This window comes from Trichosurus vulpecula, chromosome 2, assembly GCF_011100635.1.
Source record: "Trichosurus vulpecula isolate mTriVul1 chromosome 2, mTriVul1.pri, whole genome shotgun sequence".
NCBI classification, from domain to species: Eukaryota; Metazoa; Chordata; class Mammalia; order Diprotodontia; family Phalangeridae; genus Trichosurus; species Trichosurus vulpecula.
Window position 1 is genome coordinate 381810131 of NC_050574.1, and position 16584 is coordinate 381826714.

Consider the following 16584-nt stretch of genomic DNA (forward strand, 5'->3'; position numbering starts at 1 on the left):
GGGGATGATGGATGTTCCAGATGAGGCATGATGTTGAAGTCTGGAAAGTCAGAAGCACGGCTGGGAGGGGAATGAAGGTTGGTTGGCCTGGAACCTCCACAAAATGGAAGAACTCACCAATAGGAGAAGGGGGCTGGCATAGCAGAGGGATGTTCCAAGGTGGGATTATAGATGAGGCATGTTGAAGTCCAGAAAGTCTGAAGCATAGCCAGGAGTGGCATAGTCCAGAGGGAAGTAATAAAAGGATATGAAGAGGAAGTTCTCAAAGGAAAAAATCCAAGTGATTAATAGCCATGTGAAAAAATGTTCAAAATCACCAAAAATTAGAGAAATGCAAATTATAACAACTCTGAATTTCTCTATCAGATTGGCATAGATGACAAAAAGAAAAATGGGAGCTTCTGGGAGGGAATGTAGGGGGGAAAAGGCACACTAGTTTACTGTTAGTAGATCTGTGAACTGGTCTAGCCATTACAGAAAGAAATGTCTTAAAAGTCACTAAACTGCAAACCTTTTGACCCATTAGACCTATACTCTTAAAGATCCAAGAAAAAAGGAAAGAACTCCTATGCCTAAAAATATTCATATCAGCTCTTTTTTTATTATGGCAAAAAACTGGAAACAAAGCACTACTCAGCTGAGAAATGGATGAATAAATAATGGTATGTGTATGGAATGGAGTATTATTGAACCACAAGAAATAATGAAGGGAATGTTTTCAGAGAAAGCTGGGAAGAACTATATAAAATTATACTTGAGCAGAACCAAGAGAACATTTTATGTAGTAACAATGTCACATTTAAAGGAAAAAAACTTTCAAAGATTTAAGAATTTTGATCAGTATGATGAACAGCCATGACTCTAGAGGACTGCAAAGGAAGCATGTTGCCTACCTCCTAACAGGAGGGCTCAAGTGACATAATTAGACACACATTTTTGGCTATTGCAAATGTATGGATTCATTTTGCCTGATTATGCTTATTCGTTATGAGGATTGTGTTTTCCATTTTATATTTGGAGGAGAAGAGCTGGAAAAGGAAGGGAAAGAAAGCCATATCTGATAGGGTTGACAAAACAAAAAAGAAAGAAAAGAGTTTCACTTGAACATTTTTTAAAATGCACAGAAGAAAACATAAAAGAGTTTAGAAGGAAACAGACAAATAAGTGGAGAGTTCTGAAAGTAATATGCTGAATTTGTTACAATATATATATTTTAAAAAATAAGTTACATGGGATAGAGATTCATGTTTTCAAATATAATCATCTCTTTTTATGTTCTACTTTGTATATGGAAATTTTTTTGGCTATTATATTCAGAATAAAATAAAAATTAAAAAAGAAATAGTGAATTGTCCAGTGCCCTTAAAATATTAAATTCACAAAAATCAGATATGCTATCACTAATAATAATAACTAGCATGTAGCCAAATTCTTTTTTACCTTCTACCTTCATTTCTTCATCCATTAAGTTCTGGATGTATGAAAAAAAACATTATATTAGGTGGTGAAATAAAAACCACTCCTTGATTCCTCTCAAAACCTGACATCAAACCAGAGAGTTCTTTAACTATTTGGTCTACTATTCTCTTACTTAATTATTTTCTGGGCATAAAACAAATTATAGGCTTAATAATTAGTAAAATAGCATGGAGGCAAAATTGCCTTAACTCAGGAGAAATAAAAGCAATAATGTTGGCCTGAAAAAGTGGTATATTAAATGGGTTTTATCACCCTAATAAATAACGATTACAAAGTCAGATTAACTGCTTAGAAATCTGTGGACAGTTATTTTTAATATGGAAACTGGATTAAAATTAACAAATATTGAGTAAGAAATGTGTAGATATTTATGAGCTAATAATATGATTATGGAGTTCAAATCTGGCCTCAGATACTTATTAGCTATGTGACCTTGGGGAAGTCACTTAACCACTGCTAAGGAGGCAGCTAGGTGGCTAGAGTGCTGGGCCTAGAGGCAAAAAGACCTAAGTTCAAATCTGGACTCAGACACTAGCTGTGTGACCCTGGGCAAGTAAGTCACTTAACTTCTGCTTGCTTTAATCCATTAGAGAAGACAATGGCAAACCACTCCAGTATCTTTGCCAAGAAAATTCATGGATTGCATGGTCCACAAAGTCATGAAGAGTTGGACGTGACTAAATGACTGAACAACAACATGATTACCTAAAAGAATGCTTTGAAAGTGCAACTCAAGTTGTAAAAGTACCACATTATACCAAATTCAATTCAGCAAGTCCTTACTTTAAGCACAGTGCTAGGATTGTAAGTCCCTTAGGCTAAGGATCTTTGCCAAAATTATGCTCCTGGAGAGCAAGCTCCATGTATAATCTGTTACCATCACCAAACACTATACTGGCAAATGCTAACTTACCTCTGGGTGCTTTCGCCTCATGTGCCGACTCATTGAAGCCCTGGTTGAAACTTTTGTTCCACATAACTGACAACTCTGAGCTTCTACTTTGTCATGAGTTAGCTGAATGTGTTTTTGAAGCATGTACTCTGTGACATACTTTTTGTGACACACAGAGCAGGTCCATTGTTTTCCCACTTCATAAGGAAAAAAATTTAGTACAAAAGGTTAGAGTAACAATCATGATCTCAAACTAAGCAAAAGCAAAAACAAATCTAATTAAAAGAGATAATCAGAGAAACTACATTTTGTTAAAAGGTTCTACAGACAATGAATTAATATCAGTACTGAACATATATGGACTAAATGGCATTGCATCCAAAATCTTAAAAGAAAAAATTAAATGAGTTACAGGAGAAAATAGATGGTAAAATTATAATTGTAGGGGACCTCAATTGACCCCTCTCAGAGCTAGATAAATCTAACCATAAAATAAACAAGAAATAAATGAAATGAATAGAATTTTAGAAAAGATATAATAGACTTCTTACAAATATTAAGTGGGAATAGAAGGGAGTATAGCTAATTTTTAGTCTGCATGGCACCTTCACAAAAGTTGACCATGTATTAGGGCATAACAACCTCATAAACAAAGGCAGAAAAGAAGAAATATTAAATTTATCTTTTTTCTGACCACAATGCAATGAAAATTACATTAAATAAAGTGCCTACTAACACTGGATAATTGCTAGGTACATGAAACTGAAATTACATGGTCTGTGCCTTCAAGGACTTTATAATCTAATAGAGGTGGGTGTTGGGGTGGGCAAGAGTTGGAAATACAACATGGACACACATTACTAAGGTGGAATGTGACAGGGCAAGTGAGAAGTCAAGGCCCTAGGAAAATGTGAGGTTGGAAGGATCCTTGTGGGGGGGTGGAGTGAAGTGAGGGAGTGGGTAGAAAGAAGACTTAAGAATAAGGGAAGACTTTATGGTTATCTGATCTGGTCTTTAGTGGAAGGGATTAAAATAGGCCAAGATGAAGGAGTATGTTCCAGCCTGCACAAGCATAGATATGAGAAAGTATAAGACAGACTCAGGAAACAGCTATTTTGACTGGAATTCAGAGATATAGCATAAAATAAAGTGAAATGATAAGTTGGAGACAGACTGCAGAGAGCCTTAAATGTCACTCCTGTCTCTAGAGGCCCCAGCAGGTTTTTGACCAAGGGAGTAGTGACAGAGTTGGACCTGTGCATTAGGAAGATAATTTTGGCAGTTGTCTGGGAGAAAGCCTGGAAAAAGCAAAGACAGACTGGTAGCCTTTGAAACAAGAGCTTACTCAGTCATGGTCATTACCATAAGTCAGTAAAACCAAAAATCAGACTATGGGTAAGGAAAAAAAAAAACCAAAAGATATTTTGGCCTTTTTCACTGTAATAAGATGCAGTATTACGACACTAGTACATAAATATAGGGAAGATTTAAAAATAAAGGTGGATGATAAATTGTTTTCTTATTTAACATGCACACTATATAATATAATCCTAACGTATTCTGATATATCATGAATAACAAACAATATTGTCTGTTTTTTTATTCAGAAAAGAATATACTATTTTCATTAAAGTGTTAGTGGGGGTTATCTGAATTAGCTGTAACATCCCTTAGAAATGTTGTAGAATGATATTTACCTGTGTGAATAAGCTTATGGGTCTCCATTGTGTTTCTCTCACTAAAAGTCTTTCCACACAATTCACACATGAAATCTTTGATCCCTGTAATAGAAAGATACATTGAATTTCAGAGTAACAGGATGAGAAGAAGCTGGTTTAATAAATTGTGATGTGAAAAATAGCAATAACTATCTCATCACTGATTCACTTTAGAATCTGTAAACGTCTTCTAGTATTAAAAGAACTGTGACCGCTACAATATATTTCCAGAATGTCCAATTTATAGTTTGATAATCACATTTCTGGGTATATATATGGATATGCTTGCTGTTTAGGATTTTTATAATTGTAAATAAAATTACATTGTTTGTTAGTGAATGAATGCATCTATACACATCCACATGTGGCTATATTGACATTGAGGCCTTTGCTCCCTAATATTAAAATTCCCAAATTCTCCTGCAACCCCTTGCCCCTATTTTCATTCATGTAAAAAGCAAAAGTGTAAACTTAAGATCAAAGGCTCTCCCAAGGAGCATTCACTGAGATAATTTTCCTTGGCAATCAAAAAGGGGTTCTTAAATGTTTTTGTGTTTCATAGACTCATTTGCCAGTCTTGTGAAGCCAGTGGATTCCTTCTCAGGCTAATGTTAGTCAGTAAACATTTATTAAATAACTACTATGCATCAGGCACTGTGCTAAGCACTGGGGATGCTAATAAGGACAAAAGATGGCTAATCTCAAGGATGTCATAGTCTAGTTGAGAAGATAACATGTAAACAAGTAGGTTCAGATAATAAATGTTGTTCCTGTTCATTCATTTCAGTCCTTCCAACTCTTTGTGACCCCATTTGGGGTTTCTTGGCAAGAATACTAGAGTGGTTTGCCATTTCCTTCTCCAGCTCTTTTTACAGGTGAGAAAACAGAGGCAGACAGGGTTAAGTGACTTGGCCAGGGTCACACAGCTAGAATGTGTCTGAGGCTGGATTTGAACTGATTTGAACTCAGGTTCTCTTAACTTCAAGGCTGGCATTCTATCCATTGCACCAACTAGCTGCCCCTTGTGGAAATGATACACACACACGCACACACACACACACACACATTATGTAATGTATATATATATATGTACATATATATATATATATATATGTATGTATATGTATATGCAGGATAAATTGGAGATAATCAACATTGAGGGAGATTGGGAAAGGCTTCCTGTAAAAGGTGGGATTTTAGCTAGAACTTACTTAAAGGAAGCTAGGGAAGCCAGGAGGTGGAAATGAGGAGGAAGAGAATTCAAGGGATAGGCAATAGCCTACAATAATATCCAGAGTCAGGTGATAGGGTATCTTGTTTGAGGAATAACAAAGAAGCCAGTATCACTAGATCAGAGATTATGGTGTAGGGTTAAGACTAGAAGGGGCAGGTTATGCAGGACTCGAAATACCAAATAGAAGATTTTTATATTTGATCCTGGAAGTGACTGGGAGTTTACTGAGGGGAAGGGAGTGGGGAGGAAAGTGCTTTAGGAATACCACTTTGGCATCTGAGTAGAAGATTGTCCATGTTAAGGAGAGATCTGTGGCAGGGACACTAACCAGCAGGCCACTGCAATAGTCAAGATGTGAAGTAATAAGGTCTGAACCAGGGTGATAGCATTGTCAGGAGAGAAAAATGGGGGAGCATATCAAAGATGTTATAAAGGCAGAATCAACAGACTATAGATGGGTAGTGAGAGAGAGGAGTTGAGGATGGCACCTATGGTTAAGAGCTTAGGTGATTAGGAGTGGTGGTATTACACCCTGATGGTAACAGGAAATTTAGGAATGAAAGGAAGGTTTGGGGGTAAAGATAAAGAAATCATGTTTGATTTTTGTTTGATTTCATTCTCTTTGATTTCATTTTGATTTTGATATGTTGAGTTTAAGATGTCAATGGGACATCCAGTTTGAAATGTATAATAGGCAGCTGAAAATGCAAGTTTATCAGAAAGAGGGTAGGGCTGGATAAGTAGATTTGAGAATCATTAACTTAGAGATAATTTTTGAATTAATGGAAGCTGGTACAATCACCAAATGAAATTGTATACAGAGAAGAAAGATGGCCTTTGACAAATCTGATACTTTTAAGTGCACAAAACAAAATATAAAGAATTCTAAATTACAAAGGAAATAGTTATCGAAATGTTAAGAAAACAAGTTCATGAACTCGAAGTTAAGAACTTCCTCATTAAAAGTTAATTCCTAAGGATTTTGTGTTTGTTTTCCATTCACCTATGTAAGTTAATATTCAATTTTTCTATTCTGTCTCACTGGGAAAAACTCTGGGAAGATCTCTACTGTTTCCAAAACTGTGATAATGTTCATTTCAACAAAAAAGTGAATTTTTTTTTTTTGCTATTTGGCAGGGCAATTGGGGTTAAGAGACTTGCCCAAGGTCACACAGCTAGTACAAGTGTCAAGTGTCTGAGGCCAGATTTGAACTCAGGTCCTCCTGACTCCAGGGCCAGTGCTCTACTCACTGCGCCACCTAGCTGCCCCGAAATATTTTTTAATAGCATCCTAGTTCCTAGTGTAGATTCCTGCATCATAAACAAGAGTTGAGAGATATGTTTTCTGATCATAAACCTGCTATTCTGTATAGTCAATCATGGACCTAGCGTCTCTAAAATGACTAAAAATTGAAACATGACTGATGGTATCAGCAACGGGACCTTTTCTGTCTAAAAAGAGCCATTTTTGTCATACTATACCAATGCTGGCAACCCACTTGGGGTGCTTCAGCCCTCCTGAGATCTTCAGGAGCTACCCCCTCATTAGATGATATGGAAACACAACCTGGCCCGCCCAAGTTGCTGGTGAAGACACAAACTGAAACATCTCAGAAACATCCCATCCTATCTCCATCCTCCTATAGATCTTGGCTAGCGATAAAGAATATTCTTTAATAAATTTCTTTAGGATGATTTCTTTGTGCATGGTCTGTTCTTTCTTCCCTGGATATGAAGGTTAATTTATCACCAAATCACTTCTTTAAAGGAACTGCTACTAAATGTAGGCAATAAAATGAATAGAAGAAGCTGATCAGTTTCCCCATTTCAATTATTTTCTTTGGAACCAAAAGTAACCCTGTCTCATTTGTAAAATATGAGGAGGATAGTAATTTATATAAATCCTAGCAGGACTGTCACTTAATAGACCATAAACTTTAATTTCCAGACTTAAATTTACTTCCTGATACACATATAAGAAGGGCCAAAGTTGATAGGCTTCTGTCGGACTCCTAATTGAGTTCAATTCAATATTTATTGAAGTTCCTACTATATACAAGGCATTGTGCTACTTACTCCTGGGGATTAAAAAAGGCAAACTACCCTCAAGGAGTTAATATTTGCTGTAGAGATACAATATGTATATAAAAAAATATAATAAAGGATGTGACATGAAAGAGGCAAGGAAAAGATTAGACAAAATTTTTTAGGAATATCTGAGGACAGAGCACCAAAAATACAGGGGAATCAAGAAAGTCTTAATGGCAAACTGGCATTTGAACGGAGGCAAATAAAGGAGAGACCAAAAGATAGAGACAAGGAGTATATTCTAGTACAGAGGGATGGCTTGTATCCAATGCATGTCAAGTTTGTGAAACACACAATAGTCCAAGTTGGCTGGAACACAAAGTGTATGCAGGGAGTAATAGACCTGAAAAAGTAGATGACAGCAAGATTAAATCCTTGGCTGAGGAGCAGGGACTTTATCCTGGAGGCAACACAAAGCCACTGAAAGTTTCATGTTGAGTAGAGAAATAACACAGAATTTTGCATTAGGAATATTATTTTGGCAGCTGTGGGAAGGATATTAAAGAGGAGAGGTGAGAGGCAGGAAAAGGAGTTAGGAAGCTATTTCTATAGTCAGCAATGTGAAAGTATGTATAGGAAAAGATGGATTAATATAAGAAATGTTGTAGAGATAGTATTGGTAGGACTTGGTAACTGATTGGATGGATATGGGGTTCAGGGGACTGAGGCTATGGAAAGGGAAAGGTTCTAGGATGATTTCAAAGTTACAAACATGCATGATAGGGATGCTAGTCCCATCAATCGAAACAAGGGAAGTTAGGAAGAGAAGATTGGGAAGGGAAGATAGAGAGTCCAGTTTTGAACAGGATGAATTTGAGATGCTGGTAGGATATTTAGATTGAGAGCCTATGATCATAAGAAGACTTAGAGCTGAAAGGGATATTAGATGTCATCTAGTCTAATTCCCTGATTTTTCAAATGAAGAACTAGAGTTCAAAGGGGTTAAGTGAGGATGACCAACAAGCAGCTGGAGATGGAAAAATGGTATTCAAGAGAGAGAGATTAAGATTTGAGAGTCATCTACATAGAGACTATAACTGAACACATATAAGCAGATGAAGTCACCAAGGAGAGAGCAAATCATCAGTTCTTTTCCATTCCTCTTGTCACTACCCTAGACCTGATTGATCTCCAATAACTACAAGCCGAATTATTAAAATAGCCATTTTACTTGTCTCCTTACTCTCCAGTTTCTAACAGTCTGTCCTGAAGAACACTAATAGATATCTGGTTATCAAGTACACAAAGGGGAACAGTGTGGGTAAAAAAGGCTAAAAAAAATTAAAACATCTTCTTTGGTGATATTGCTTTAATTGTCACCTCTATATAGATTTTTTTTCAATCTCAACATAACATTGAAGCATTTGGTATGCACAAACACCTTATATGTGTAAGGTGATATGCCAAACTCTAGAGCCAGGGGTTCATAACCTCTTTTTGTGTAAACCAAATCCTTTGTGATTCTAAATCTGGGCTCCTGTATTCTTCACATTAGGAAAGTTGTTTTGATATGAATGTCAAGGATGAGTGGAAAACCAAGAGAGAGAGGCAAGAGAGAGAGGCAAGAAGATCAGTTAGAAGGGTATTACTTACAGTAGTTCAGGTGAGAAGTTCTTGGAGTTTAAGGTAGGGTAGGGAGAGTACAGATAAAGAAGAAAGACTCAGAATTAGAATTGTCAGGAATGAGCAAGTGACTGGATAAGAAAGGGGAGAATCAATAAAGATTCCAAACTTATAAATATTTTTGTTTGCATCTATAACTCTGGAATCACTTTTTTGTCATAGCAAAGAACTAGAAACAAAGTAAGTGTCTGTGAACGGTGGAACACGTTGTTTTGAATGAATGTAGGGGAATATTATTGTACCATTAAAAAATAATGAAAGGAATGGCTTCAGAGAAACTAGGAAAAACTTCTATGAACTGGTACAGGATAAAATAAGCAGAACCAAGGTAATTCACACAATGGCAACAATAATAATATGAAGAAAAACAACTCTGAAAGACCTCAGAATTCTGAACAAAGAAGCAAATAATAGTGACTTTTAAAAAAAATGAAACATTCTTCCCACCTCTTCACCAAAAGATAAGGGGATAGAAATGCAGACTGAGATATGCAATCTCAGACAAGGCCAAATTGTTGATTTATTTTGCTGGACCATACAGATATTTTTTTTAAATGGCTTTTATGGGTAGGAGATTAGAGTGGGGTAGGTTAGTGAGTAATGATAAACAAAAAGTGCCACAATTTTTAAAAAATGCACACATGAAAAAACAGAAGGGGGCATAGAAATGTTATGTTACTATCTTGTTAAATTGTATATATTTAGATACGTTAAATAAAAAACAAACGCTTTATAACAAAAGTTCCATTTACTCTACAAGCTTCATTCTTATTCTTCTTTGTATATTGAAATATTTGTGTTGTTTGTTAATGAGTATTAGATTAATAATAAAAAATAAAATTTAGTTCTAAAAAGAGTACAAAGTATGAACTTGATTGACTAGGACAGGGGTGGAGAACCTCATGCATGGCCCTTTGACTGAATCCAAACTTCACAGCACAAATCCTCTTAATGAAAGGATTTGTTCTAAAAAATTTGGATTCAGTCAAAAGGCCTCACCTTGCCTCAAGGGCACAGATTCCCCTGGACTAGGAGGATGGTGAAAGCCTCATAGGGAGGTTAGGAAGAGGAGTGGATGACAAGTTCAGTTTTTGGAATTTCAAGTTTGAAGTGCCAGAAGGACAATTGGGAGAGGTGTACAGACAGTTGAAAATAGATGATTAGAGTTGGGTACAGAGCCTGAAACTGGATACAAAGATTTAGGGTTCATTTACATAGAAGTTACAGTTAAAGCTATAGAAAGTGAGATAACCAACCAACAGAGAGAATGTCGGGAGAGAAGAAAAGTGGTCCTAGATCATTCTTACAGGACATCCATTCTGCAGTGGTGGAAAGACAACAATGAGCCAGTGAAGGAGATTAAGGAAGGGTAGTACAACTGGGAGAAGAACCAGAAGAGATCCATAGGAGAAAAGTGTCCATGTGGAAATGGTGCAAGCATTATGAAGACTGGGAAAAAGTCCATCAAATTTAGCCGATGACTTCCAAATCTATTCTCTCTGGTTTTGAGCTCCGTCCTACATTTCTAATTGCCTGCAGGCTATCCTGATTTGTATATCACACTAGGACCTCAATCTTAACATGTCCAAAACCATAATTTTCTTTCTCCCAAAATTGCCTGTATTTGCCCACATTTTGTTTTTTATAAAATTGTAATTGATTCCTTTTTAAAAATATTACATTAATTTTTGAATACATACTCCCCTACCTAGTTAGGCCCTCCCTTGTTAAAAGACTATTTCTTAGCCCCACCAAACTGAATCTAACTTACCATTCACTCCCTTTTGCACACTTTGGAGGCAAATTGAACTATTTCTTATTTCCTTATTTTTGTTGTTCCCACTCCCATTTCCATGTTTACCTTGTCCCCCATGCTTTGGATGAACTCTCCCCACATTTCCACCTGTCACAATCCTACCCTTCCTTCAAGGCCCATATCAGGTGCACCTCCCTCTATGAATCGTCCTCTGACCTATTTATCCATACCTAGAAATAACTTTTGCCTTCTCCAAACTCTCCTGCCACTGTTAGAGCTCTCGAATGCACTTATGATATTCTGATTTTATTATAATCACATTTATGTGATACTGGAATAGTATTGCATTAATTGTATTTGACTTATTTCCTCCATTCAAGCCAATAAAGGAGCCTTGCAATTTTCAGAAGGCAATCCAGCCCGTTCTCCTCTCGTTCACCTCTGGGCCTAACACACTGTCCATCTTGTGTGTCCAGGTAAACATACTAATGGACAATCTTTACAGGGTATCTACCCAATGCATGTTTTGGGAAACAGATATTTGTTATCCTCTGTGGTGTTTCCTCTGTGCAAGGATGGGCCAAATTCCTTTGAGTAATAATATCTTTTCCAAGAGGCTATGAAACATGCCAAGGATTGATGCAGTCAATTTGTTATCATCTACGAACAATATCTGAATGACTTAATGACATACAGAGAATCTGTTTTGAACTTTGTGGGATATTCTTTTTTTGGAGAGGGGAAGGCAGGGCAATCGGGGTTAAGTGACTTGCCCAAGGTCATACAGCTAGTAAATGTGTCAAGTGTCTGAGGCCGCATTTGAACTCAGGTCCTCCTGACTTCAGGGTCAGTGCTCTACTCACTGCACCACCTAGCTGCTCCAATGTTCTTTAACTGATGGATATTCTCCAACACAGTGCTAAATGCTTTTGGCAAGAATACTTCTCCTTGTTTTATGCCTCACCAAGTTATGAACATCTGAGCACTGAATGGGATTATTTGGAAACTTCAATGATTTAGATGTATGGTTAGAAAGACATAGTGTTCTGACTTGTGAATCTACATATTTTTATGATCAATAAATGATAAGAATAGTTGTATCTTAATATTCTCAACAAATTTCAGTTAATTGTGAATATCATTTCTTAAAGGCTGCTTGTTCCCTGCTTTGCTTTTCCGGGATTGTCCTTGATTTATATATTGGTAGTTCACATAAAGATTTTTATACTGATTGGGAGAATAGGTATATAGGTTGGGAGGTACTGAAATTCTCTGAGTTGACTTTTTTGGGAGATATCAATATTAGTGTCTTTACCTCTTAGAGATTACCTGTATGTTAATGCCTCAATGGTCTCACGATTTTATTACCTTTATTAAACTTCTCTCCTATATATTCCTGATCCAGTCCAGCCGCTTTTCTCTCATCTTTTAATTCTCTTTAGTGTGATTCCTACCTCTTATATAAAAGCATTCAGGATGTTAGGATCCTACTACAGAGGTTCTCTAGTCGTTAATGGAGAAAAGCTATTACATTTTCTCCCATTTTCTTTTTTGTTGTCCTTCCAGTTTAATCTTTGAATGCTTTTGGGATGACTACCTAGTTGGTTATCTTGCTAGGGTTTTTTAAAAAATGATTTTTACTGCTTCTCTCTGCTTTATGAAATGATATCACTCATTATCATTTCATCATCCTTCATAAGAATTTACAAATGAGTTTATATTCCGACCTAGGGTTGCCCTTGTTAGCCATCTCTTACCATTTGTCAACAAATCAGATGTTTTCTAGGATGCTTTCTGGGCACTTTTGGTCTCTTTGTGGCAACTGATTTATGCTGGTCAAATTTCTATATGAAATCGTTACAATTAGTTTTGCTATCATGTTTGCTATTTCTCATTTTTGATTGCTCTTTACTTGTTTAAAATAGTTCAGTGTTAATCTGCTTGAATTAGATGCTGTATGTTTTTCTCATTATTACTTTTTCCTAAACCATACAATTATGATTCCCTTTCACCTTCACCTTTTCCTACTACCTTTGCATCAAAATCACTTAGTATGAGAGTGTGTCATAATTTAAACATTTTATTATGAACTCATTAATTACTAACAGACCTGAACATTTCCACATGCAAAGAAAAGAAAAAGAGGTCTATATGGAATTGTGATTCTAAGTTTTAAAAGAATGTTAAATTTAACACAATAGTAATCCAAACTACCCAGCTCAACAGTATCCTCTGTATATTTTTTAATAGTTTCATTGAAGCTCTTTTGGTTTTTTGTATCACTAGTACTAGCAGTCACAATTAGCACCCTCCACTCATACTAAATAAAAGTTCTCCTACTGAAAAAAGTATAGTCAGATGACACAAACTGGTGTCATAGTGGTCATGTTTTAATATGTATGCCTCATTCTGTACCTATAGTCTATATTTCACATCACCAAGATGTAGGAAGCAAGTTTCATCAGAAGCCTTCTGAAATCATAATTGGTCAATCTATTCACTGTTCTATTTCAAGTCCTTTAAAGTTACTTTCCTTTAATATTTTGGTCATTGCCAATATTGTTCTCTTGGTTCTGCTCACTTTGTTCTATGTCAGTTCATAAAAATTCTCCCAGGTTTCTCTGAATTTGTCTCTTTTATGATTTCTTATGACTTAATTATATTCCATCACATTTATATATCATCATTTGTTTAGCCATTCCCCAGTTGATGGATACTACTTTGTTTCCAGTTTGTTTTTTTTTACAAAATGTGCTGCTATAAATATTGTTTTGTACATATAAGCCCTTTCCCAATTATCTTTGATCTCTTTAGAGTATGTATCCAGTGGTGCTAAGACTGAATGAAAGGTCTGCCAACTATTGGGGTATAGTTTTGAACTGCTTCCCAGAATGTTTAGATCATAATCCCAACAGTGAAATAATGTTTCCATCCTCTCAAAACTCCTGGCAACAATTGTCATTGTCTCTTTTTGTTGTCTTTGCTAATATGAAGGATGTGAGGTGAAATTTTAGAGTAGTATTAACTTCCATTTCTCTTCTTGCTGATTTGAAGCATTTTTCATATGTTGTTTATTGATGACATGCATGTTTTCTTTTGAGAACTGCCTATTCATAGCCTTTAATCATTTATCTATTGGGAAATGGCTCTTATTCTTTAAAAATTCAAATTCTATTTATATTGGATGCAAAATTTTTTTCATTGACTCCCTTCTGATCGCATTGACTTTTTTTGTGCAAAAACTTTTCAATTTTATGTAATCAGTATCGTCCACTCAAAACACATCCTGTATCCATAGTTGTAAAAGGCATTAATTTCCCTTTTCTTCTAATTTTTAAAAGGAAGGACTTTTTATATCTACGTCACAAATCCATTTGGTGCTTATTGTGGCATCTGGTGTGAAATCAATCAACAAGCACTCTTTAAGCAACTAGTATGTGCCAGGTACTATATTAGGTACAAAGGATACAAATATAACAAAAGAAATAATTCCTACTCACAAAGAATTTAAGTTTAACAGAATAGATGAGGTATAGAAGTATATACAGAATAAATGTAAAGGGAATAAATACGAAGTGTTAAATATTAGTTAGTTTTAGAGGGAGGGCATTAGAAATCTTGGGGATTTTGGTCTAAGCCTAATTTTTTCCAAAGTATTTAACTAATTTTCCCCGATAGTTTTTTGGTCAAATTTAGTTCTTAACCTAGTACTGTGTCTTAGATTATTCAAACACTACACGATTATCTTTAATTGATTCCACATGTTATTTACCTAATTTGTTCTGCTGAACATCATGTAATCCTGATCATTTTTAATAAGTATGTTTAAGATTCTTCTAATATTGGGGGGCGGAGCCAAGATGGCAGCTGAAAAGCAGGGACTACTGTGAGCTCCCTGCCGAGTCCCTCCAAAAACCTATAAAAAAATGGCTCTGAACCAATTCTAGAACTGCAGAACCCACAAAAGAGCAGAGGGGAGCAGGGCTCCATCTCAGCACAGCCTGGATGGTCTCTGGGTGAGGTTTATCACACACACAGTTGGGAGCAGAGCGGAGCAGAGCCCAGCATGGGTGGTGCTGACCAGGACCTGGGCGGAGTGGGTCCTAGCACCCTGAATCAGTGAGCTGCAGCAGTTACCAGACTTCTCAACCCACAAACACCAAAGACAACAGAGAAGGTTAGTGGGAAAAGCTGTGGGTGTGCAAGGAGTTCGAGGTTCAGCTACCGACCCAGAGGTAGAGGAGGTGGGGCAGCTACAGAACTATGGCTGCAGTTGCGTCCGGCCCCAGGCCCACCTGGTGGGAGGAATTAAGTGGCAGATCAGAGCAGGAGTGAAGAGCATGCTGAAGATCTAAGTCCAGTCCAGGTTGGGGGTTCTTGGGGAAGGAGGAGTGCTGGTGTGGCAGAGCTGGCGCATCCCCCAAGCATGGAACATAGAACTCTTTAGTCTACAAACAGACATACCCTGTTGAAAAACTCAAGGGTCAAGTTAGTTGGTTGGGAATATGGCCAGGCAGCGAAAACACACCCAGATTCAGTCTCAGACTTTGGAATCTTACTTTGGTGACAAAGAAGACCAAAACATACAGCCAGAAGAAGTCAACAAAGTCAAAGAGTCTACAACAAAAGCCTCCAAGAAAAACATGAACTGGTCTCAGGCCATGGAAGAGCTCAAAAGGGATTTGGAAAAGCAAGTTAGAGAAGTAGAGGAAAAATTGGGAAGAGAAATGAGAAGGATGTGAGAAAACCATGAAAAACAAGTCAATGACTTGCTAAAGGAGACCCAAAAAAATGCTGAAAAATACACTGAAGAAAACAACACCTTAAAAAGTAGACTAACTCAAATGGCAAAACAGCTCCAAAAAGCCAATGAGGAGAAGAATGCCTTGAAAGGCAGAATTAGCCAAATGGAAAAGGAGGTCCAATGGACCACTGAAGAAAGTACTACCTTAAAAATTAGACTGGAGCAAGTGGAAGCTAGTGACTTTATGAGAAATCAAGATATTATAAAACAGAACCAAAGGAATGAAAAAATGGAAGACAAAGTGAAATATCTCATTGGAAAAACCACTGACCTGGAAAATAGATCCAGGAGAGATAATTTTAAAATTATTGGACTACCTGAAAGCCATGATCAAAAAAAGAGCCTAGGCATCATCTTTCAAGAAATTATCAAGGAGAACTGCCCTGATATTCTAGAGCCAAAGGGCAAAACAAAAATTGAAAGAATCCACCGATCGCCTCCTCAAATAGATCCCAAAAAGAAATCTCCTAGGAATATTGTTGCCAAATTCCAGAGCTCCCAGATCAAGGAGAAAATAGTGCAAGCAGCCAGAAAGAAACAATTTGAGTATTGTGGAAACACAATCAGAATAATACAAGATCTAGCAGCTTCTACATTAAGAGATCAAAGGGCTTGGAATACGATATTCCGGAGGTCAATGGAGCTAGGATTAAAACCAAGAATCACCTACCCAGCAAAACTGAGTATCATGCTCCAAGGCAAAATATGGATTTTCAATAAAATAGAGGACTTTCAAGCTTTCTCAGTGAAAAGACCAGAGCTGAATAGAAAATTTGACTTTCAAACACAAGAATCAAGAGAAGCATGAAAAGGCAATCAAGAAAAAGAAATTGCAAGGGACTTACTAAAGTTGAAATGTTTTGTTTACATTCCTACCTGGAAAGATGATGTGTATGATTCATGGGACCTCAGTATTAGGGTAGCTGAAGGGAATATTCATATACATATATATATATATATATATATATATATATATATATATGTTTATGT

General features: G+C 36.5%; 1 protein-coding gene across 1 annotated transcript in view; it reads right to left on the bottom strand.

The window, feature by feature from the left end:
- Window positions 1-16584, bottom strand: part of PRDM15 (PR/SET domain 15) — a 148365-nt gene that overhangs the window by 5224 nt on the left and 126557 nt on the right. The window contains exons 18-19 of the mRNA XM_036747347.1: window positions 4069-4152; window positions 2393-2568 (exon numbers count right to left, since the gene is read on the bottom strand). Coding sequence (XP_036603242.1) covers window positions 2393-2568; window positions 4069-4152 — 260 coding nt within the window. The remainder of the gene's footprint in view (window positions 1-2392; window positions 2569-4068; window positions 4153-16584) is intronic.